General features: G+C 33.2%; 1 protein-coding gene across 1 annotated transcript; it reads right to left on the bottom strand.

The window, feature by feature from the left end:
* Positions 1 to 2,091: 2,091 nt before the first annotated feature.
* LOC128246498 (uncharacterized) lies at positions 2,092 to 7,611 on the bottom strand. The gene is made up of 10 exons (XM_052964728.1): positions 7,538 to 7,611; positions 7,105 to 7,209; positions 6,798 to 6,979; positions 6,087 to 6,198; positions 5,813 to 5,887; positions 5,239 to 5,511; positions 4,795 to 4,869; positions 4,528 to 4,632; positions 3,437 to 3,517; positions 2,092 to 2,802 (listed from the first exon to the last, which is right to left on the bottom strand). Exons 5-10 carry the CDS (start codon positions 5,874 to 5,876, stop codon positions 2,735 to 2,737), a joined length of 666 nt encoding a protein of 221 aa, XP_052820688.1. The 5' UTR covers positions 5,877 to 5,887; positions 6,087 to 6,198; positions 6,798 to 6,979; positions 7,105 to 7,209; positions 7,538 to 7,611; the 3' UTR covers positions 2,092 to 2,734.
* Positions 7,612 to 20,127: the final 12,516 nt, after the last annotated feature.

Below are 20,127 nucleotides of genomic sequence, written 5' to 3'. Positions count from 1 at the left end.
TGATTAGTGACAATAATAAAATACCATAATCTTAACTACTATTTAAATATCCAGATTTGATGTTTGAGTTTGTACAACATGGTGACTGGCAGACCCAGAGAAACTAACAAAATAGAAGTAATTGACGGTAAACATTTTATTTGAAAAAAAATTTTTTTACATTCTGGCAATACTGCTATAAAACAAATAAGGATTTAAAAATTATGTACTCATATTTATTTATTTCCGGGATAGTGACAGACGATAATTTTCCAAATTGTCCGTGGCTTAATTCCTGTAGATGTGTGTTAACGAATACGCGAAGACATTAGTGTCGTATAGCACATGTTTTCTTGATCATAAGTTCATAGACCCGCCGAACTTTGTTTTGCACTTTAGCATTTGTTTTAGACGAATATATAATAATAAGTTCATTTCTTTCAGCAACATCCTCGTTGTATATATAGGAGGCTCTTATACAACAGTTTGAGCGATCGAAGTGCTGTGATATGCCAAAATGGAACATTGTTGCAATGTAACGTGTGATTAAGATAAAACGTTCGATATTTAAGGCACAAAATGTTACGGTCCTTTGAACATAAATTATGTACTGTTGTAAATGCTTTGCCAGGTGACAACGTGCTAACAAACGAACCTATTAATATTTTGTAATAATATAATGTTATTAATTTGGTGATTTCATATTGGCCTAGTTATTTGTCCGAGGTTAGCTGTATTTGCCTGAGCCCTTATTCATTCATGGTGTCTGCTTTTCTAGTTTCTACTTTGCTGATTTTGACATGCCTCCTTAAAGTGACTTTGCACGTACTAATGAATAAAGCACTGTACATTGTAAGGAAGCATGTCTTTTTGTCTTAATTTCGTAAATCGTCTGCCAAAACATCAAATGTTCACCTTCGTCGACCATTTTGTCGGTGTACAAAATCATAATAGTCGTAAAATCCACCAACGGGTTAAATACAACTTAAATATCAAACCGTACAAAGTGGTTCAATCATTCAATAGGTTCAAGTATTACAAATAAGTTTATACGAAGCACAAAATTTTCAGAACAGTCGGAAAACGGAAAACCAAATGGCTACCTTTAAAAATAATTTCCAGCATATTTCTCATATAAGGCCAGTTTCAACAACCAACGAAAATGGCCCATTTCTCAAATCCTATATCAGGCGATTTTTGTAGCCAATCAAAACGGAGGAAACTCATATTAGACGAGTTTTGTTGATATTGGCCGAGTTTGTTCGATATTGAGCGAGTTCTGGCATATATTGTCTTCAATTTTCTGGTATTGGTACCGCATTATATCTGTATCTCGTCAAATACGTAATAGTTGATTAATAACGTGTTTTATTGTCATTTTAGAATATACAAGTAAAACATATATCGATATAAGGTACAATAACGCTCCGGATAATGAGGATTACATCATGTAAAAAAAATACTTGTAAAATGAATTTTGATACTGTTATTAAAGCTCCTGTTAAAATATCACAGTATAAATGAACAAAGATACATATGTGAAACTTGTAAATACAAATAATTATACAATCGTTCAAAATTTAACAAACACATAATGTTGAACATGTGATTTTGTTTAGGGGATATATTGCACATACATGCCATAAGAAAATACCTAAATAAAGCAGAGCATGCTCAACATCACTGGATATTGTATAAAATATGACGCTGACAATATCTAACAAATATTCATATATAAAATATATATTCGTAGTAAGGCATCGATTTCAAACTTACATTGTTAAATAAGATATTCAAAGTGAGAAAAATAAGAGAATGTCCGTGCATAGTTTATCCGCAATAGTACAAGTGTACACAAAACCGTTAACGAATGTGTTTCAAAACATACATATCAAGAGGGTCATAGTATCGAAATGTACATTCATAGTCATTTTCACTCGGCACTTTTGCGTTCATCGACATTTTATTTTGCAAAGTTCAGTTTTGTGATCCTTTTTTGTATGATATTTTTGTCTGAAAGGGATCGTAACAACATGGTGTGTTGTCTAAATATTTACTTATTCTTAACTTTTTTTCAACTAACATTGTGTAAAACAAAACATTATATGGTAGCATTATATGGCAACTCAATTTACCACTTAAGGCTATCACAGTACGCGTATATACTAGGAATTTCTAATCCTATCACACAATTGTTCATATTTTATAAACCTTTAATATCGCTTTAAATATATTCATGTGATGATAAAAACAAAACAATCATGTAAAAGAAATTCTTAAGTGATATGTACACTGTTAAAACAATACACATCATCGAATAGATGATCGAAGTCATGGTCTTTATATAACGTTATCTTTATTAAACGCTATAGCAAAAACGCATCGTCGAAGGGGGGTTCCGAAAAGCGAATCCTGATATAACTTTAACTTCATAAAACAAGATATATATTGGTACATTCAATTCGAAAGTTTTCGCACCGGTACAAACTGGTACAAAAAAGAAAAACAGCATGATCAATGAGAATAAGTATCATGACTATTAAAATTACTAAGTCCATGTTAAATAAAACAATAATATAATTAAATAAAATACAAAAACATTTTTAATGGAGAAAAACAAAATTAATACGATAAATTATAAAACCAATGATTACGAATTGTCTCTGTGTATTATATAATAAGCTACAGCAACAACAAACAAAATAATACAAACAGAATATAAACCAATAGGAACGTCAAAGGACCCACTAGACTGTTACTTAGTTGTAGCTCCGGCTCTCTTATCGTTTTTCACGGCAGGGTAATCCACATTCTCATACAGATCTGAAGAGGAAGAAATAAATGTAGACTCTAATTCAAGGAATACCGTCATTAATGAACATTGTCAATGTTTTAGGGAATAATTCCTCTATTCTGAATGTTAAAAATTGAATTGCTTTAGTTAAGCACTTTTAGCCGCGAAAAAGCAGTGGACAATAATATCAATACTATAACGTTTTTTATTGCAGGTGATCGCGTTAAATTTGAAACTGGTTTCCCGTTCAGCGATTTTGATTAATTCTCTTTTCCTTCCACTTTTTAGAGATGTACATGTTACAACGAAATAGCTGAACTATTACAAGAATATATATTTACAAATAATGGAGTCCAGTATATAACACATGAACCAGGCGATATACATACACACAATGCAGTATGTAATTCGTTTTAAAGTTTTTATTCGTTTAAACGTAAGCATGATATATATAACTGACAGGTTTTAATTCCTTTTAAGTAAAACTGAGTTAATTTGAAAGGTTTTCAAGTAGAACAGAAGTACATAATAGTTACCAAAAAAAAATGAAATTTTGTTTCACATTTATTAAGCATAAATAGATACTAAAAATACGTTTCAATATGATAATAAAGCAATAAAGCTAACAATGATCAAATCTTTAAAATGGTTGTCATCTCCTACCTTGGGAGTTTTCATAGATTGGATCCTCCTCTAACGGGGTTGTAGTTCCCTGAACCACGGGTATTGTTGTCTGTGCAGAACCTAAAAAAAACATCGATCTTAAATATGGGAAAAATTCCAAATCACTATGTGTACGGGTACATGTACGTATGGATCATTTTAGTGCATTACCTTATCTAGCTATGCGTACTTTGTACGCACTAGAATTACATGAATTACATGAATGATCGGTAGAGAAAGTTGTACAGTTTGAAGAGACGATTCCAATTTATAACTCAATTGCAACGTTACACGATACAATTAGCTCAATGAGACATTTTCCGACATGGATTAAAACATACATAGCATATTAAAACATTACATAAGAGCTGGTGACCTGGAAATAAACATTTGACTGTACGTGCAGTTACCCGTACATGTTCGCATACACTTTGTGTTCCTAAGACCCTCTAATGTTACAAATAGTACAATTACCAGTACCAGCAGTACATAATGGAAGTAAACATTAATGATACTCTTTTTAAGTATTTCCTTTTCTTTTGAGAAGTCAAAAATGATTATCTTTGTTGTTAATTGATATTACCGACTTTATCGCGATTCGAAAATATAAAACATGTATCAGATTGTAATGAAAAGTATTTAGCCGTACCTGAGTGTGGTTTATAACCGATACACCGGTTATAATGACTGTAAGGTTATAATCAGTTTTATACAATTTCTTAAAATCTCTTTAGGACAGAACGTGCCTGTACACCCACAAGAATAAGTTAAAGTCGCAAATGTTATTAGTAATATGTTTCATATCATAATACAGTTAAAAGATTCTCCCAATGCTTACATAATTTTCATCAACTAGATCAACCGTGTAAAACTCAGTATAATATCTTGAAACTAATTACATCTATCTTTATTAAGAAAATACGCACCATGCAATTTGGAAGATGGGATGTTTTTTGGAAGTTCTTTCCCAAACGAGTTTGCCGGTTTCAAAGACTGTTCGAATTCGTTGATCCGCATCCTCATCGATTGAGATTCCCCTTTTTTCAATACCGTCGAATAATGTTTTTCTTTGCCAAAATAATCAATCGTACCGTTTTCTGAATTTGTTTCCAAAGCTGAACACGAATTCGTACCGATTGGGTACCTGGTCTTCACATCCGTCTTTGTGTCAGTCTTTGACGGACCAATCTTGCGCCCTAATACATACAAATATAACAATATTTACTTTGTTTGTACATACACATACTACTATACAGTAACAGTAATTGATTTTCATCGCATATACAAAGGTTATGTATTTTAATATTAGTTAATCATATCGTTGGAAGCCATTAATATTAAAGACGATCATGGCATACCTCCTTTAATTTTTCGCTGCACATGTGTTTCTTGGTCAGGATTCTCCGGATACCCACATGATACTTTGTGTGCACCTACAAGTTGCAAATACATGTATATACCTCGTTGTTCATTGCAAAGTATTATGGAAAAAACACACATACATATGACAAAGCGTAACGACATTTTTAAAGCGTAATGTAGCTTTATTTTGAAGAAATATGGTTGTTTTAAATTCTTACTACATGTTTATTGAATAGAACGGATGTGCACACTCATACAACTTATTTTAATTTGCAAAACTGATTCATCAGTACGATGGTTGAATAATCACAATATAGTTCAAAGGATCCATTGATTTTAACATAATTTTCCGCAAATAAAACAACAATGAAAATCACAGTATATACTTAATTATTCTTTTTGTAGCGATTTGCTACCGGGTAAAATCTAAAAAAAAATACCTTGCAAATGTGCACATGAATGGCTTCTTGGAGTTCCTTTCCCCATCGATATTCCAAGTTTTAAAGATTGTTCGATTGCACTTGCCATCATCTTTATCGATTGAGATTCCCCTTGATTCTTTGAAGTCGACGAATGGTCTCTGCCATCCACACGAATCATAGGGTTTTCTGAATTTGTTTTCGAAGCCGAAGACGAATTTGTAATGGATTGTGGTCTCGTCTTGTTAGGTCTGGTCATTTTTACGTCAGTCTTTGGACGCACAATCTTGCCCCCTTATTAATACAATAAAAACAACAACATAAATTGATGACTATTTAAGTACCCTTACAAATACTTGTATCTACAAAGGCAATCTTTGATGGTGACAGTGAATCCTTTGATTCCGATAAAATATATTTGCTCTGAGGGTATGCTATGTTTTTGCCGTATAAGGTTACAAATGATTGTCATACAAGAAAGGAACAGTAATTTATGTTTATCGCATAAACCAGGGTAAGGTCATTCTGGAAAATTTCTCAGTCATACTAGTATTGTATGTAGCCATGTATATTTAAAAAGGCAATGATGTTATACCTCCTTTTATTTTGCTCTGCTGATGTGTTAGTTCTTTGTCCATCTTCGGATGTTGCATGGACATAGAGTGTGCACCTACAAATTACAAATATTTTCCATGTTGTTAGTTGCAAATATTTCAGACAACAAACATTCATTCATGTGATATAGCGTAAGGATAGTTCTATCAAAGTGAAGCTTAATATTAAAAAATCTTGCTTTAAGTTCACAGTGTTTTTAAAGGTTAAACGTTTAATAATTTGACATGATGAAGAATATCAACGGCATTTATCACCTCCGTGTAAAACATTTTCATAGACAGCATCATGTGTATCGCCCGGCTTGTCATCAACTACTTCTTTCGCTTGTTTTTTTTTTCAATGTTGAAGTTTGAACATCGGTTTGATCTGAAATGTATTCAAGTGAAATAGGTTAACAGAAAAAAAATGTATTTTAGAGTTTAACAAATGCTGATAGATACAGCAACATAAATATATATATACCAGCTGTTAATATTTTAATTAAAAAATATAGTTAAACTACTTTTTAAATGATTATGCAAGAAACTAACGAGGCGTTGTTTGTTTCATAGCTCCGATGCCGAAACAGGGCGCCAACATTTCTGTTTAGTGTGACTTCGGTAAAAGCAAGCTGGGGCTGTGTTCAAGGGGAATGGGTTTGCCCCGGTTATGCTAAGACTGATCACTATGATCACTAGCAGCAGCAGCAGTAGTAGTAGTAGTAGCACTAGTAGTAGTAGTAGTAGTAGTAGTAGTAGTAGTAGTAGTAGTAGTAGTAGTAGTAGTAGTAGTAGTAGTAGTAGTAGTAGTAGTAGTAGTAGTAGTAGTAGTAGTAGTAGTAGTAGTAGTAGAAATAGTAGTAGTAGAAATAGTAGTAGTAGTAATATTGGATTGTTTTGTGGGAACGACTTATTTCAATTGCTTTTATAGTTTTTTTAGATGCTTTGCTTAAGCTTTCATCAATTGTTAACGAATATTGTTTTTACCTATTTCCGATGGTGGGTTTTTCCTGTCAGTAACAATGAGGTAAGCGCTTTCTGAGTCCGTTGAACTTGAAGACGATGAAGAAAGTCTATTTGCGTTTTTTCGGCCTTCGAATGTGTATCCTTATCGTCTCCTGTTCTCATTCTCACATACGTTCCAAATGTCTGTGTTTTATTCGCTTTGCCTATTAACAGATTAATAATTAGCCAGTATTTGAATCATTTAACAATAAAATGTCTCTTGATAAAAACAGTTGCACATCAAACACAAGTATAAAAAACGGGTATGATCAGACATACTTTTACGAACCTTCAGGGGAGCAACGGAAACAATTGTCTTGCACCTGCAAGGGGTCGGGTATCTCATATTGAGGTTCTTCGCCGTGGTTGTCATTTGACGTAGTCTGGTCGTCAGCTTCAAACATAAATTATTTAAAATTTAAAACCAGTTCTTTAAGGTAGAACTGCAAGTAAATCGGTGCTACGCTAGTTGCAAACATCATACATGTCAATAATATTTCGGGAATGATATTTTCATACTTTTGTTTTGTTCATCCGAAATTATCTCTCCTGCCGATTTGTTCTACTGATCCTTTTTATATCCGGTATAACTAGGGGAGGGGGTCACTGTCGATGAAATTAAACGGTTTACATAGTTGCGTTCTTGATCTTACCATATTGAATAGTTACTTGTTTAAATGTAATTCAAATATAGATATTCAACCACATAAACCATGCTGTACCTGTGGGAAGTATGTCGTTGTCTTTTATTTGCATATAGCTGTTTGGTCTTTCCTTCTTATCACAGATATCTGCATTAAACAGAGCTTTGGTATTATAGTTGATTATAACAAGAGTGATTAGTACTTCGATATGTTTCTATTTAACTTAAAACAAATACCTGTTATGTGAGCTCGTAACCGACACTTAAATGTGTTTTTTTCTAAACGTTATAGAATTTAGATTTTAGTCAATAAATATACAATTAAGATTGCTCATTCAAAATGTGATTTCATTTATAAAAGTTTTATTAATAATATATGACAACAACATATTGTCAAATACCCGTACCGTCGTAGGACGTTTGGTCAATCGATTTGAAAGATTTCTCAAAATCTATTCTCTAAATAGATTTTTGAGTATAGTTTCAATGTGGTTGTATATGGGCGGTATCAGTTTTGGAAAAGGTCAACAATAAAATATAAACAAAAGAAGATACGTTCAAAATGTTTTGTTCGACAGTATGTAAAACAGGACGGCAACATATATCAACATCAAATTAGAGAGAGATAGAAAACAAGGCATTTTTGACTCTGAAACTAGTCTAATGAGAACACAAGTTTAGATGCATATTTTTTTCCATAAACAAGGTTAGTTTAGTCGTTTATAAATAAGTACGTTATTCACAAAACTTCATATCCCGACTAAATCATTTTCCTATGTTAAGAATTGCACTGATCATGTGATTTAATAACTTAACAATATCTGTAAATAGTACGTTTTGCCTGAACCTTACATACATGTTTTTTAACTACTCGCCTTGCAGGTATATATAAACGTGTTGTTTTATTTGACCATGATAGTTGGGGCCCCTATCCAATAGTCTTAAAGAATACAGTCCTAATGTCAAACATGTTAAATTTGTCGGGACGCCAAAATTGGCACTAAGTTAACTTTAATCGTATTCTAAACTAGTTCTTGTAAAAGTTCATTTTTTTTACAAATGATTATGTATCAAAATTAAACAGCATTACTCTAGTAAGACAATTTCGGAGTGTAATATAATATGGACGGTGAGTTGTTGATACTTCGGAAGTATTTCTTTTTTCCCTATATCTGCTATTTTTTATTGTATGGTATAAAACAATTATTTTACATGCAGTGACATTTGACATCCAATACAGACAAAAGAAATGAACAATAATGACCTATATCGTTCATTTATGGCATTATTGGGCTCTGAACGCAGTTGGGCTGAATAAATTTTGCCTAGGCTCTACACACACGTTAGCCAGTCCAACTGCGTTCATAAAAACCTTAAGTAAATACCATACCTAAATGGGTGGGTAAACCGAAAATGGTAACGTTGCAAAATATCGTTATTATGTAGGTATGAGGTACATTTACTTTCATGAGTACAAAATACATGTTTTGCAAACTGTTTTGTTATAATAAGTAGTTAAAGAAACTAAAAGGGAAGCAATTAATTTTCCGAAAATTGTTGTAAATCCGTTTAAATGTAATGGAAGAGGTATCACGGCAATATGAATATACTTAGTATCATGTTCCAGACCATCCAATCAACAATGTGTTGTGGCTTCCTGGTGATGTCATCAAAATAAAAAGATACTCAACAAAATTAACTTACTTGTGACTAATATGTCTTTCTTCGAATTAAAGGAATCATCACAAACCAACAAGAAGTTGTTAACTGGATAGTATCAAACGCTTTGCCATCTAAAACAATTCATTTTTTGTGTAAAAATGCAGGTACCTATCTATATTATCTTTTATTGAAACCTAGTTAGGCATCGTGGCAATTTCTTGACCCGGCAGTGGTATTAATACCATATGAAGTCACCTGTCATTTTATTATTTAACCCTGGTTTAACACTTCCTTCTCTATAAGATATTTCGATATAAAATAAAGGTTACAATAAAACAATAAAAGCAACAAGAACACGCCCAGTAGTTGAACATTCGAAAACATATCTGTTAGGAGGTAAAATGCAAGGGACCAAACGACAATTCAAGACACAAACGTATACACACCATAAACATAACTGCAAGAAGCACAAACAGACAAGACCACAAACGCATCAAAATAGTTCTACCGATAAATTATGAGATTACCGCCTTGGAGCGGTTTATAATATGAGGTACCATGGTATTAAGAAAATAAAGCTTTTTACACCTCGAAAATAAATGCTAAAACTGAGTCGGTATACATGTTTGTAATGCAGATTTTCAAGCATAATAGTACGTGCTCATTTGATACATTTCATGTGTACATTCGACAAATGCATGGTATCGGTTTTCCCAGCAATGCTTTATGTTTTCGGTACATTGTCCAAATAAACTGAAAATTCAAATATATATTTTTACTCTCTATACATAAATAAAACAGGGCTAATCGGTACAGAGTTAAACAATGTTTATTTGAACTGGTCTATTAATCTTTGTTTATATAATATATGGACTTGTTTTACTTCCATGCCATTTGGGTTATACCAAATATCCGTAAAACCTGCATTATTTAATAAAATCTTTACGTTTGATGCCCAATTACTTTTACCTCTTGCAACATCAACCTACATACTTTCATATAAACGCTTTACAAGTATATTATTACTTTCTAATATTTTACACCCAAACTTGATAATTCTAATACATCTAACATATCACGCAATTCATGTATTAATTAAACCTGGTTTTATAAGATTCCTTACCTATTTCATGTCCAGATAACATCACATTTAATCATTATGGTGGTCCATAACCTCTCAAATATATATTTTAAGATCATCATCGCAGAAGTTACTGTAAAATCTCAAATATCTTTGATAAGATATAATGATAACAATAATACAATGAATACAACAGTGGCACGATCAGTAGTCTAAAATTTAAATTGAATAAGCCTTATTTATAGAGAGGTACAAGGCCATGGCCAAAACGATTATGAATTAGTGACACAAGTGTATAAACACCACACGCATAAATACAATAACAACACACATACTACACACGCATCAAAATAGTTATACCGAAACATGATGAGATTACTGTCTTGAAACGGTATGTTTTATGGTATACTATGGTATACTGTGTTAAACGTTAGTTGCATGTCCAGAATGAATGCTGCGACTGTGTCGGCATTCTTATTTGTATTAAAGTATCTCAAACATAAGGTTGTGTGTTCACTTGATATATTTTATTTGTACATTCGAAAATTGTCTCCCATGTCACATGGTGTCGGATAGGATATTTTTTCTTTCAAATAACAACTTGTTAATATTAGTTGGAGCTTACCGATGTCTTTTAAAGGAGTCTGTCTTGTTTGCGACGCCATTGCCGACCAAATTTTCAGGTGTCAGTTTTTAGCAGTCTACAGATACAGATATGACTGTTATAAACACATTGCTAAAATGGCACAAAATGTATGGTGATCTATATATAGAAAACATGTTGCCTATCAGTAGTATCACGTTGCTAACTCCTAATCTTATGCTAGTTTTGAAAAAAACAAACCCAAAAAACAATAATTTATTTTAAATAATGAATGACATCGCAATATTAAAATAACGTCATTATATATTTCTTTTATATTTATCATACTTCACTTATAAAGAACATATAGTAAAAGCGCCAGGGCAGTATTTTCAACTATTACTCCGCATTATCACCCTCTGACGTCATGTTAGTGTTTGTTGGATATAATAAAATAGTTATTGACAGCCTTGAAGGCGACAGTACATGTTGTCAACCTTCGCCTCGGTCGACAGTATAAACCTCAGGTTGAAAATATGCACTGTCACCATCAAGGCAGTCAATATTAATATAGTATTACTAGTGTATTAACTATTCAAAAAGTGTGACGTTACGTCATTAATAAATAGGGTTAAAATGGCCGTGTTATATAGTGACGTATTTTATACTTCGTATTTTATGTACGATGCTATTTTGAACATAAGTATTCATGATAAAAATAGTACGTCTGAATAGTGGTATTTCAATACGACATGAACTAAAATCTAGTTTATAGATTAATCAACAACATGTCCTTTCAATGATTTCAGCAATGAAATAACAGTTTGATATTATTTGCTGCTCTTACAATTTTTTACCCGCTTTCACTTACTAAACAAACGTCAGCGCTCACGAAGCCGGGACACTATTTTAACAAGAGTTGTTTGTCAAATATAATTTCCCTATAATCAAACGAGTTCATCTTCAGATCAGGCCTAACCCCCAAGTCAAGCTTAAGGGCCATTGGTGCAGGCATTGTCGAGTAATCACTCGAACAAAATTATTGCATTCAAGGTCACTGTGTCACTGTGACCTTCAGCTTTGACCTGATGATCCCTATAATCAATATGGGTCATCTGCCAGTCAGGCCAAACCTTCATGTCAAGTTTGATGACCATATGTCCAGGAATTGTCGAGTTTGGTTTCAAGGTCAGTGTGACTTTGACCTTTGACCCGATGACCCCTAAAATCAAAGGTCATCTATCGGTCAGCCCCAACCTCCAAGTTAAGTTTGAGGGCCATGGGTGCAGCTATTGTCAAGGTATCATTCGGACAACCTTTTATCATTCTAGGTCACTGTGACCTAGACCGTTGGCCCGATGACCCCCAAAATCAATAGGGGTCATCTACTGGTCAGGTCCATCTTTCAATTCACGTTTGAGGGCCATGGGTGTAGCCCTTGTCAAGGTATCATTCGGACAACTTTTCATCATTCAAGGTCACTGTGACCTTGACCTTTGACCTGTGGCCCCTATAATTATTAGGGGTCATCTACTGGTCAGGCCTAGCCTTCATCTTAAGTTTGATGACCATACGTCTAGGAAATGTTTAGTTATCACTCGGACAAGCTTTGGTCTACCGACAGACCGACCAACCGACCGAACGCCCGACTATCATGTGAAAAGCAATATACCCCTCTTCTTTAAAGGGAAGCATAATAAAGTTAACATGAATTTCGTAAACAATTTGACACTCTTTTCTAAAAAACTACAATGGATATCATTTTTAGAGTTGATAAAATGTTTTTAATGTGTAATATTGCAATATATTTTACTGATGTGAGCACCAAATGCTGTATTACAGGAGTGACGTTGAAAAAGAATAATTATCATTCATATTATCAAACATTAAAAAGATAAACAGACTGTTAACTTTCACAATGAAGTATACATAAACATAATTAAATCAGAAGTGGTACATGTTATATTTATTTTTATAACCTATATTTTATAAATTTATAAATAGCGCAGGTGTCATTTCTCCACCCTTACACCCCGTCGATGTTAATTAGATCATCACAAAACATTAATTTAAACTGCGTATATACTTTACACCATTCATCTTTCTGCGTTTCAAGATTTTAAGATAGTCTGCCACTTTTAAACAAAGAACCTTCAATTACCACACAGTGTAAATTGTCGTTACGCAACATATCTCTGTAAAAGAAATACCGCCAATAACTTTTATCTTAGAGTTATCGAAACTTAATACCAATGCTGATCAAAACTGATTAGAATTAAAATTCATTAAATTAGATTTAAAATAATCTATTTTATATTTAACAAATGACCATTGGAATAATACACAACAATAAATCATTTAAAAATTGGAGATAGCTTCTCTTGTAAATTAAATGTTTGATGCCTTCATATAGGACATACAGATTTAAACTGAAATGTTCAAAATATTCATATCATATTAGCAAATTTCCAATAAGGAAGACAAACCGCCATTTACACAACGCGTTTCGACTAAGTCTTTATCAGGTGAAGCCCAACTAAGTATAATGAATTGAACGAATGTAGCAGACTTGATGTTGGTAATTCGTAACCACTTGTTTATTTCTCGATGACTTATACAATTTTCTTATTATAATATTTACTAATATATTTTACTACATAAACTAGTTTATTATCGTTGTTGTAAATTAATTTCATAAAATCATTATAAAACGTACCTTTCCATCAAGTCTCAGATCCAATACGCAAATGCGCAAATTATGATTTGTATATTCTTTTACTTCCGACTTCCATATATGAAACTATATGATTTGTAGTCTAAATATAATATAATCATTTGTTTAGGGTGAACTAGGTAGGACTTCATTGTTTAGTTTATGTAAATGTATCTCGATATTGTCTTATAATAGTAAATACGTAAACCATAAAATATGCAAGAGATGTATATGGTAAAATGTATTGAGAAGTAGATAGAAATCCAAATATTAGATCATGGATATATATGTGAAGAGGGATAATACAGAGGCTTTGGTTTAATGACATATGGTTAAACCAAGGAATTGGTGATATAGATTTAATTTTGAATGTTCTAAGCAAAGAGTTACTGAAATATTTATACAAAGTTGGAGCTCAGAATTAACAGAGTCTACCGGAACTAGAACCTATGTGTTATTTGCCAATTTCAACATAACAACTTATTTAAAATATGTTAATATTGATACGTATGGAATTGCATTGTCAAGTTTAAGTATGTCTGCGCACAGATTACAAGTGGAGGCTGGTAGATAGCAAGACCTTATTCGGAACGAAAACGTCATTTATGTTATTAACTAGAAGATGAATATCATTTTGTTCTTGAATGTACATTGTATACCGATATAAGGAAAGCTTACATAGATAAATAGTATTATGCAATAACGAAAATAAATAAATTTTTATAATGATTTTCCTCTCAAAAAACTAATGTTTTTAGAAAATTATCGATGGATTTATTTAAATCCTTCGAGTTGAGAAAGACCTACTATAGCTATTACGGATAATATCTATGTATTCCTCTCGGCATAATTATGTTGTGCTATAATTTTGTGATTGTTAAATCAATTTGATATTGTGTGATTTAAAGATTGAATGGCCATTGACTATGTTAAGTGCATGAACGTATCTTACTGATTATAATTGCATGGGCATAAACTCTTAAAACTTTTTAAAGCCATCGTTTTTAAGTATAAACCAGGTTTACTAAAGAAACCAACCGAATTCCGACTTACACACTGTATCTATTTGTACGTTGAATTGGTAACACATACTCTCTCATTTTGGCCTGAGAACAATAAAAATGCTTATTTTACCGAAAAACTATTCAGGATTTAAATCAGAGTTTATCAGTCTTATAGTGGAACATCAGATGCACAATTGTAAGCATAAGCTCAGCATATCATGCACATTTTTCCCTAGGCGAGAAGAAGAAGAGTTAAGAAAGGTTTCGACACAAAGCGGATGAAAAATATCACAATAATTGTTGGATTGTAGCATGAATCACCCAGTAAAATAATTACGAAACGACCTTCAATGTATATTTTATATACTTTATTTATATGGTGATCTATGATAAATATCATTATTGTCTTAATGTCAAAGCAACACATTTCCCTGTGATTTTCATTCAACATGTGCATTTTTATTGGTATTCAGGTTTTTTGATCTTGTAATCATGCTTTCATTTTTAAGTGAAAGTATATAACTGAAAATGAAAATGTAAGGACGCAAGATTATGGTCCGGATGGGTTTAAGTCCAAATGAAATAAGAAGTCCAACTGAGCCTTTCGCATTACGCTAAGAGTTATTGAAGAGTATTCAGGGGATCTTTTCAAAACAGTTGATCTATGATTAATAACAAATCAGCGACGGCATCTCGATAACTTAGTCATATATATCTTTAAAAGTGTCTTCCTGAAATACAAAGTTGTTAAATTAAGAGTTTCGAGTTTTAGAGCATGTAAATTCTTAATCTCCAGATACATCACTAAAGTCTATTCATTAAATTCATTTCAGATATACATATATAAACCAAGACCATTCAGTAAATTATATTCTGTTTTAAGTGATTTTTTTTTGAACAAATATTATATTATCAGGAAAAATATCGAAATATTGAAAACAACAGTGACTAGATTATTGATGACAAACATAACCCGGAATCAACAACAACAACACCACCACCACCACCACCACAACCACAACCACAACCACCACCACCACCAACAACAACAACAACAACAACAAGATCAACAACAAGTGGAATTAATGAATGAAGACATACTAAACAAGCAAATAAGACATACTAAACAAGCAAATAAGCAGCGGTATACTCAAAAACAGACTGGCACAACAGGGTAAATAACTATTTGAGGTTGAATTAGGGACATTTGGAATGAGGGTAGGTTTGTTCTGCTACTATCAATCTCGTGCTAAGGGATTCAAATGCCTCACACACCTCGAACCAATTTGCTGGCTAGCAATGCTCCTACTCTGTTCTGGAGACGTTCATGAACATCCTGGCCCCGCACATTCTCCATCCTCGTCTTTCTCCTCTGAAATCCCAGTTGACGTTACTAGATGTCTTAATGTCGTCCACTATAATGTTCAAAGCTTCAGTAAGATAAAGTATATTTTGTTCGCTGACTTACGCAACTTTGACATATTAGCCTTCACCGAAACATGGTTCCGTCTAATTCAGCAACCCCCGATTTGATATTTCCCAATGTTCATGTTTCTTACAGAAGAGATAGACTATTCGATGCACATGGAGGCTTTATTGTATATATTAAGTCAGATGTGTTTGTATTAGTAAGAAATGACCTCGAGATAAACGACATTGAATGTATTTGGCTTGAACTGCGAATTAAAATAGACGCCTTCTACTTGGAACATTTTATAGACCTGCTAACATCAATCCATATGTCCTTAAATGTATTACCAACTCGATTCCATTGGCTGTTGATACTGGTATTGAAGACATTCTTATCACAGGGGATTTCAGCCTAGATAAAAATAAACCCTTTAACCCGTCAACAGATTGATTATATCTGTCAACAGTAAAATTATTCAACAAGTAATTCGAGACCCTACCTATTTTACCGAATCCTCTGAGTCTCTCATTGACCTATTTCTCGTCTCTTCAAAATATATTGTTCTCGACTGTGGAGTAGGTGAACCATAACAGTAAATCCGATATCATTGTCCAGTCTATTGTGTCCTACGCTTCGATAAAACCGTCGGTTCATCATTTAAACGAAAGGTTTGGAAATTTGTTCAAGGTGATTATTCAAAACTAAGGAACTTTATCTCTAATTTTGACTGGCAGTCTTGTGTGCACACATATATCAATATTTATTTACCGATAATTTCACTAAAATCAATGGAAAAAATACATTCCCACATCCGACTTTTGGAAACCCATAAAGAACTTCGCAATATCAACAATTTCATCTAAAGAAATTCCTCCACTTAGCAATAACGGAACTATCTACTTATCAGATACGGACAAAGCGAACCTACTAAATAATTTCTTTCATTCTTAGACACTATTATATATACCAAACCGGCCCCTCCCTTACTCCGCTGACAGTGATAATCTTAAACTACAAAACCTTTTTTTCACTTCAAGATGTAATTGATTCAATAATAGCTCTTAAAACCGGCAAAGCATCTGGAATAGCTATGTGATGAGGGAAGTAGCAATTGAAATGTTTACCCACTTCGTGACCTTTTTAATACCTCATTTCGTCTCGACAAAGTACCATGTAAGTGGAAGCTGGCTCATGTCTTGCTATTTATAAGAAGTCTGACCCTCAAGAAGTTGGAAATTATAGTCCTATTTCACTTTTTAGTGTTGTCAATAAGATTCTTGAAATAATTTTGCATAAGAACAAGTTAAATTTCTTGCGTCAAAACGACTATCTAACATAATTTCAATCTGGTTTTGTTCCTAAAGACTTCATAGTCAACCAGCTCGTATCGATATATCATTCTTTTTGCCTCGCTCTAGATGAAGGTAAAGAAGTAAGAGCAGTATTTTGTGATATTTCGAAAGCCTTTGATCGAGTTTGGCATGACGTTCTAATCCATAAACTTCCTAGATGAGGCATTACCGATTTTTTATTGTTATGGTTTTGTGATTATCTCAGTGAACGTAAACAACGTGTTGTTCTTTCTGGTTCTATGTCTGATACAATTACAATATCAGCTGGAGTCCCTCGAGACTCAATTCTTAGGCCTTTGCTTTTTCTTAACTACATTAATGCCATTGTTTGCGAGATACAATTACATATACGACTCTTTGCTGATGATACAACCTTGTACATAATTGTCGAAGACCCCATGTTTGCTGCACAGCAACTTAATGATGACCTCTAAAAAATGTCATATGTGGGCTGAGAGATGGCTAGTTATATAGAATCCTGCAAAAATCAAATCGCTACTATTCACTAGAAAGTCTAATAGGCATGTGCACCACTCAATATTAATTAATAATACCCAAATATCTGAAGTTACAACCAATACAGACTTGGGCGTCACACTTTCTAGCACCTGCTCCTGGCACGTTCATATTCACACCGTCACACAGAAGGCTTGGCAGCGAATTCACTTTATGCGATTTTGTATTTCGCATTTATTAGGACTTGGTGGAATATGCCGATATTGTCTGGAATAATCTGACGCAAGCTGACGAGGATGACAACATGTAAAAAGTACAACATGAGGCGGCCAGAATTACATCCGGTGCAACTCGACTAGTATCTTTGACAAATCTTTATGTTGAAACTGGAATCGAACCACTCAAAGAAAGGCGACATAAACATAAACTTATCCTATTTTACAAGATGTTTTAGTCTCTTTTACCAGCATATCTAACGACTCTGATTCCAACGAGAATTGGCGAAACTGCTTCGTATAACCTTCGAAATGCAGCTAACCTTCGAAACATTTCATGCAAATCACAGTTGTTGACGAGTTCATTTCTGCCATCAACTATATCCGCATGGAACGCACTCCCGGAAGAAATTTGTTCATCTCAACCCGTGCCTTCTTTCAAATACAAACTAAATAAGAATATAAAACAAGTTCCTTACTTCTACTACGAATGTGACCGCAAATATCGTGTCAATCACGCGAGGTTGCGTATGCCCTGTAGCAAATTTTAATGAGCATCTATTCTCAAAAAATATTGTCAACAGTCCTAATTGTCAATGCGGTGAAATACAGTACACCTTACACTATTTATTCACATGTCCATTATATAACGTCCAAAAAAATCATCTCATTGGTCAATTATCCACCGTTGGTCATTTGTCTCTTCAACTGTTACTCTTTGGTTCGAAGGAAGCTTCATATCAAACGAACAAACGTATCTTTGACCACGTCCCGAACTATATACGTCAATCTAAACGTTTTTGAGTACAAATTCCAACAAAACTTATCCCGATCCCGATCTGACCAGTCCCTGTATCACCTTCCTCATTACACCTTCCTTTTCTTCTACCTTTATCCTTTCACCCTTTTAACTAATTGATTACAGACTAAAAGAACTTGCTCTTTTACATAACATAGTTTACACCATACGACTACAACATTATATTTATTCATAGATATGCCTTCTGTAAATAGATCGACCCGACTGTAACCGGAAACATTTTATCAAATTACGTCACAATAACGCGGGAAAAGATCAACCACTTTTAATCACTTTAAATGTTGCCTAAAATGTTGATATATATTACCGGGACCTGCTGACACAATACAAACAATACAAACATATCAGAAGATGTTGCGTTCATCGGATGATAACCGCAATTGCCGGAAGGCAGTTTATTTAAGGAATGGAAGTTGAGGTGTAAATATTCCTTTTTAAATGGATTTAGGTGATGGGATTTACATTTTGTTTTCAATTATTCCGGATTTATCCTTTTTGCAATGTATGTATCACATAAAGGTATGGTTTATTTTTTCCGCACTTCAGCAACGCCCTCAGGTGAAACAGTAAGGTGTTTTTGTGTGTTTTTTACATGGGAAAACATGTCGTAAAATAATCTGATAATCGTCCAAGAGTTCTTTTTCGGCTATACTGTGTTTGATTCATATTTCATTCTAATTATGCTGAATGTTTTACATTATTCCCTTTATTTCTTGATTAACATTAACGTATAGAATGGACTTAGCATTAATCGCGTTTCGCTAGAACCAAAGAACGGATTTTGCGACCTAGTAAGCTTCCGTTGATTAGATTCCATAGATTCGTATTAATTATGATAAGGATACAAAACATATCTGTGAATTGCTAGAATCAATTGCTTGTCTTGGATATAAATAACGTAAAGATACTTGTTGATGCAGTGTAAGTATTTAAGATCATGATTTTATTACAAGAGAACGTTTACATTCTTTAATTAATATTCAAAAGGTATGATTAGTTAGTGGTTACTAGGTATTAATACGAAGAAGATTTCGCTTATATATGCCAAAAGTTTTAAAATATTATATTAGTTGTTAATGGTTTAAGCTGTCGTAAGTTTACGGACTTTTATTGACAATCATGTCGATTCATTAACACATTTTGACTAAGCCACAAGCAATATAAGTTTGTTTGGCCCTACCTGACCGGCTCACAGAAATATCCGAAAAGTTATTAAGTCTCTGCAGCTGTCATGTTATAATTTTCTTTTTTGATCTTTGAACAATGAAAATCCCTCAGTATTACGTATATCATTATTCCTGCTAATCAACAAAGCTTATAAAAGTAAAATAAGAAATATTTTAGCAAAGCATGCAAAATTATATCATCAAGA

This window comes from Mya arenaria, chromosome 9 (assembly GCF_026914265.1).
Source record: "Mya arenaria isolate MELC-2E11 chromosome 9, ASM2691426v1".
NCBI classification, from domain to species: Eukaryota; Metazoa; Mollusca; class Bivalvia; order Myida; family Myidae; genus Mya; species Mya arenaria.
This window is presented reverse-complemented; position numbering and strand designations above follow the sequence as displayed.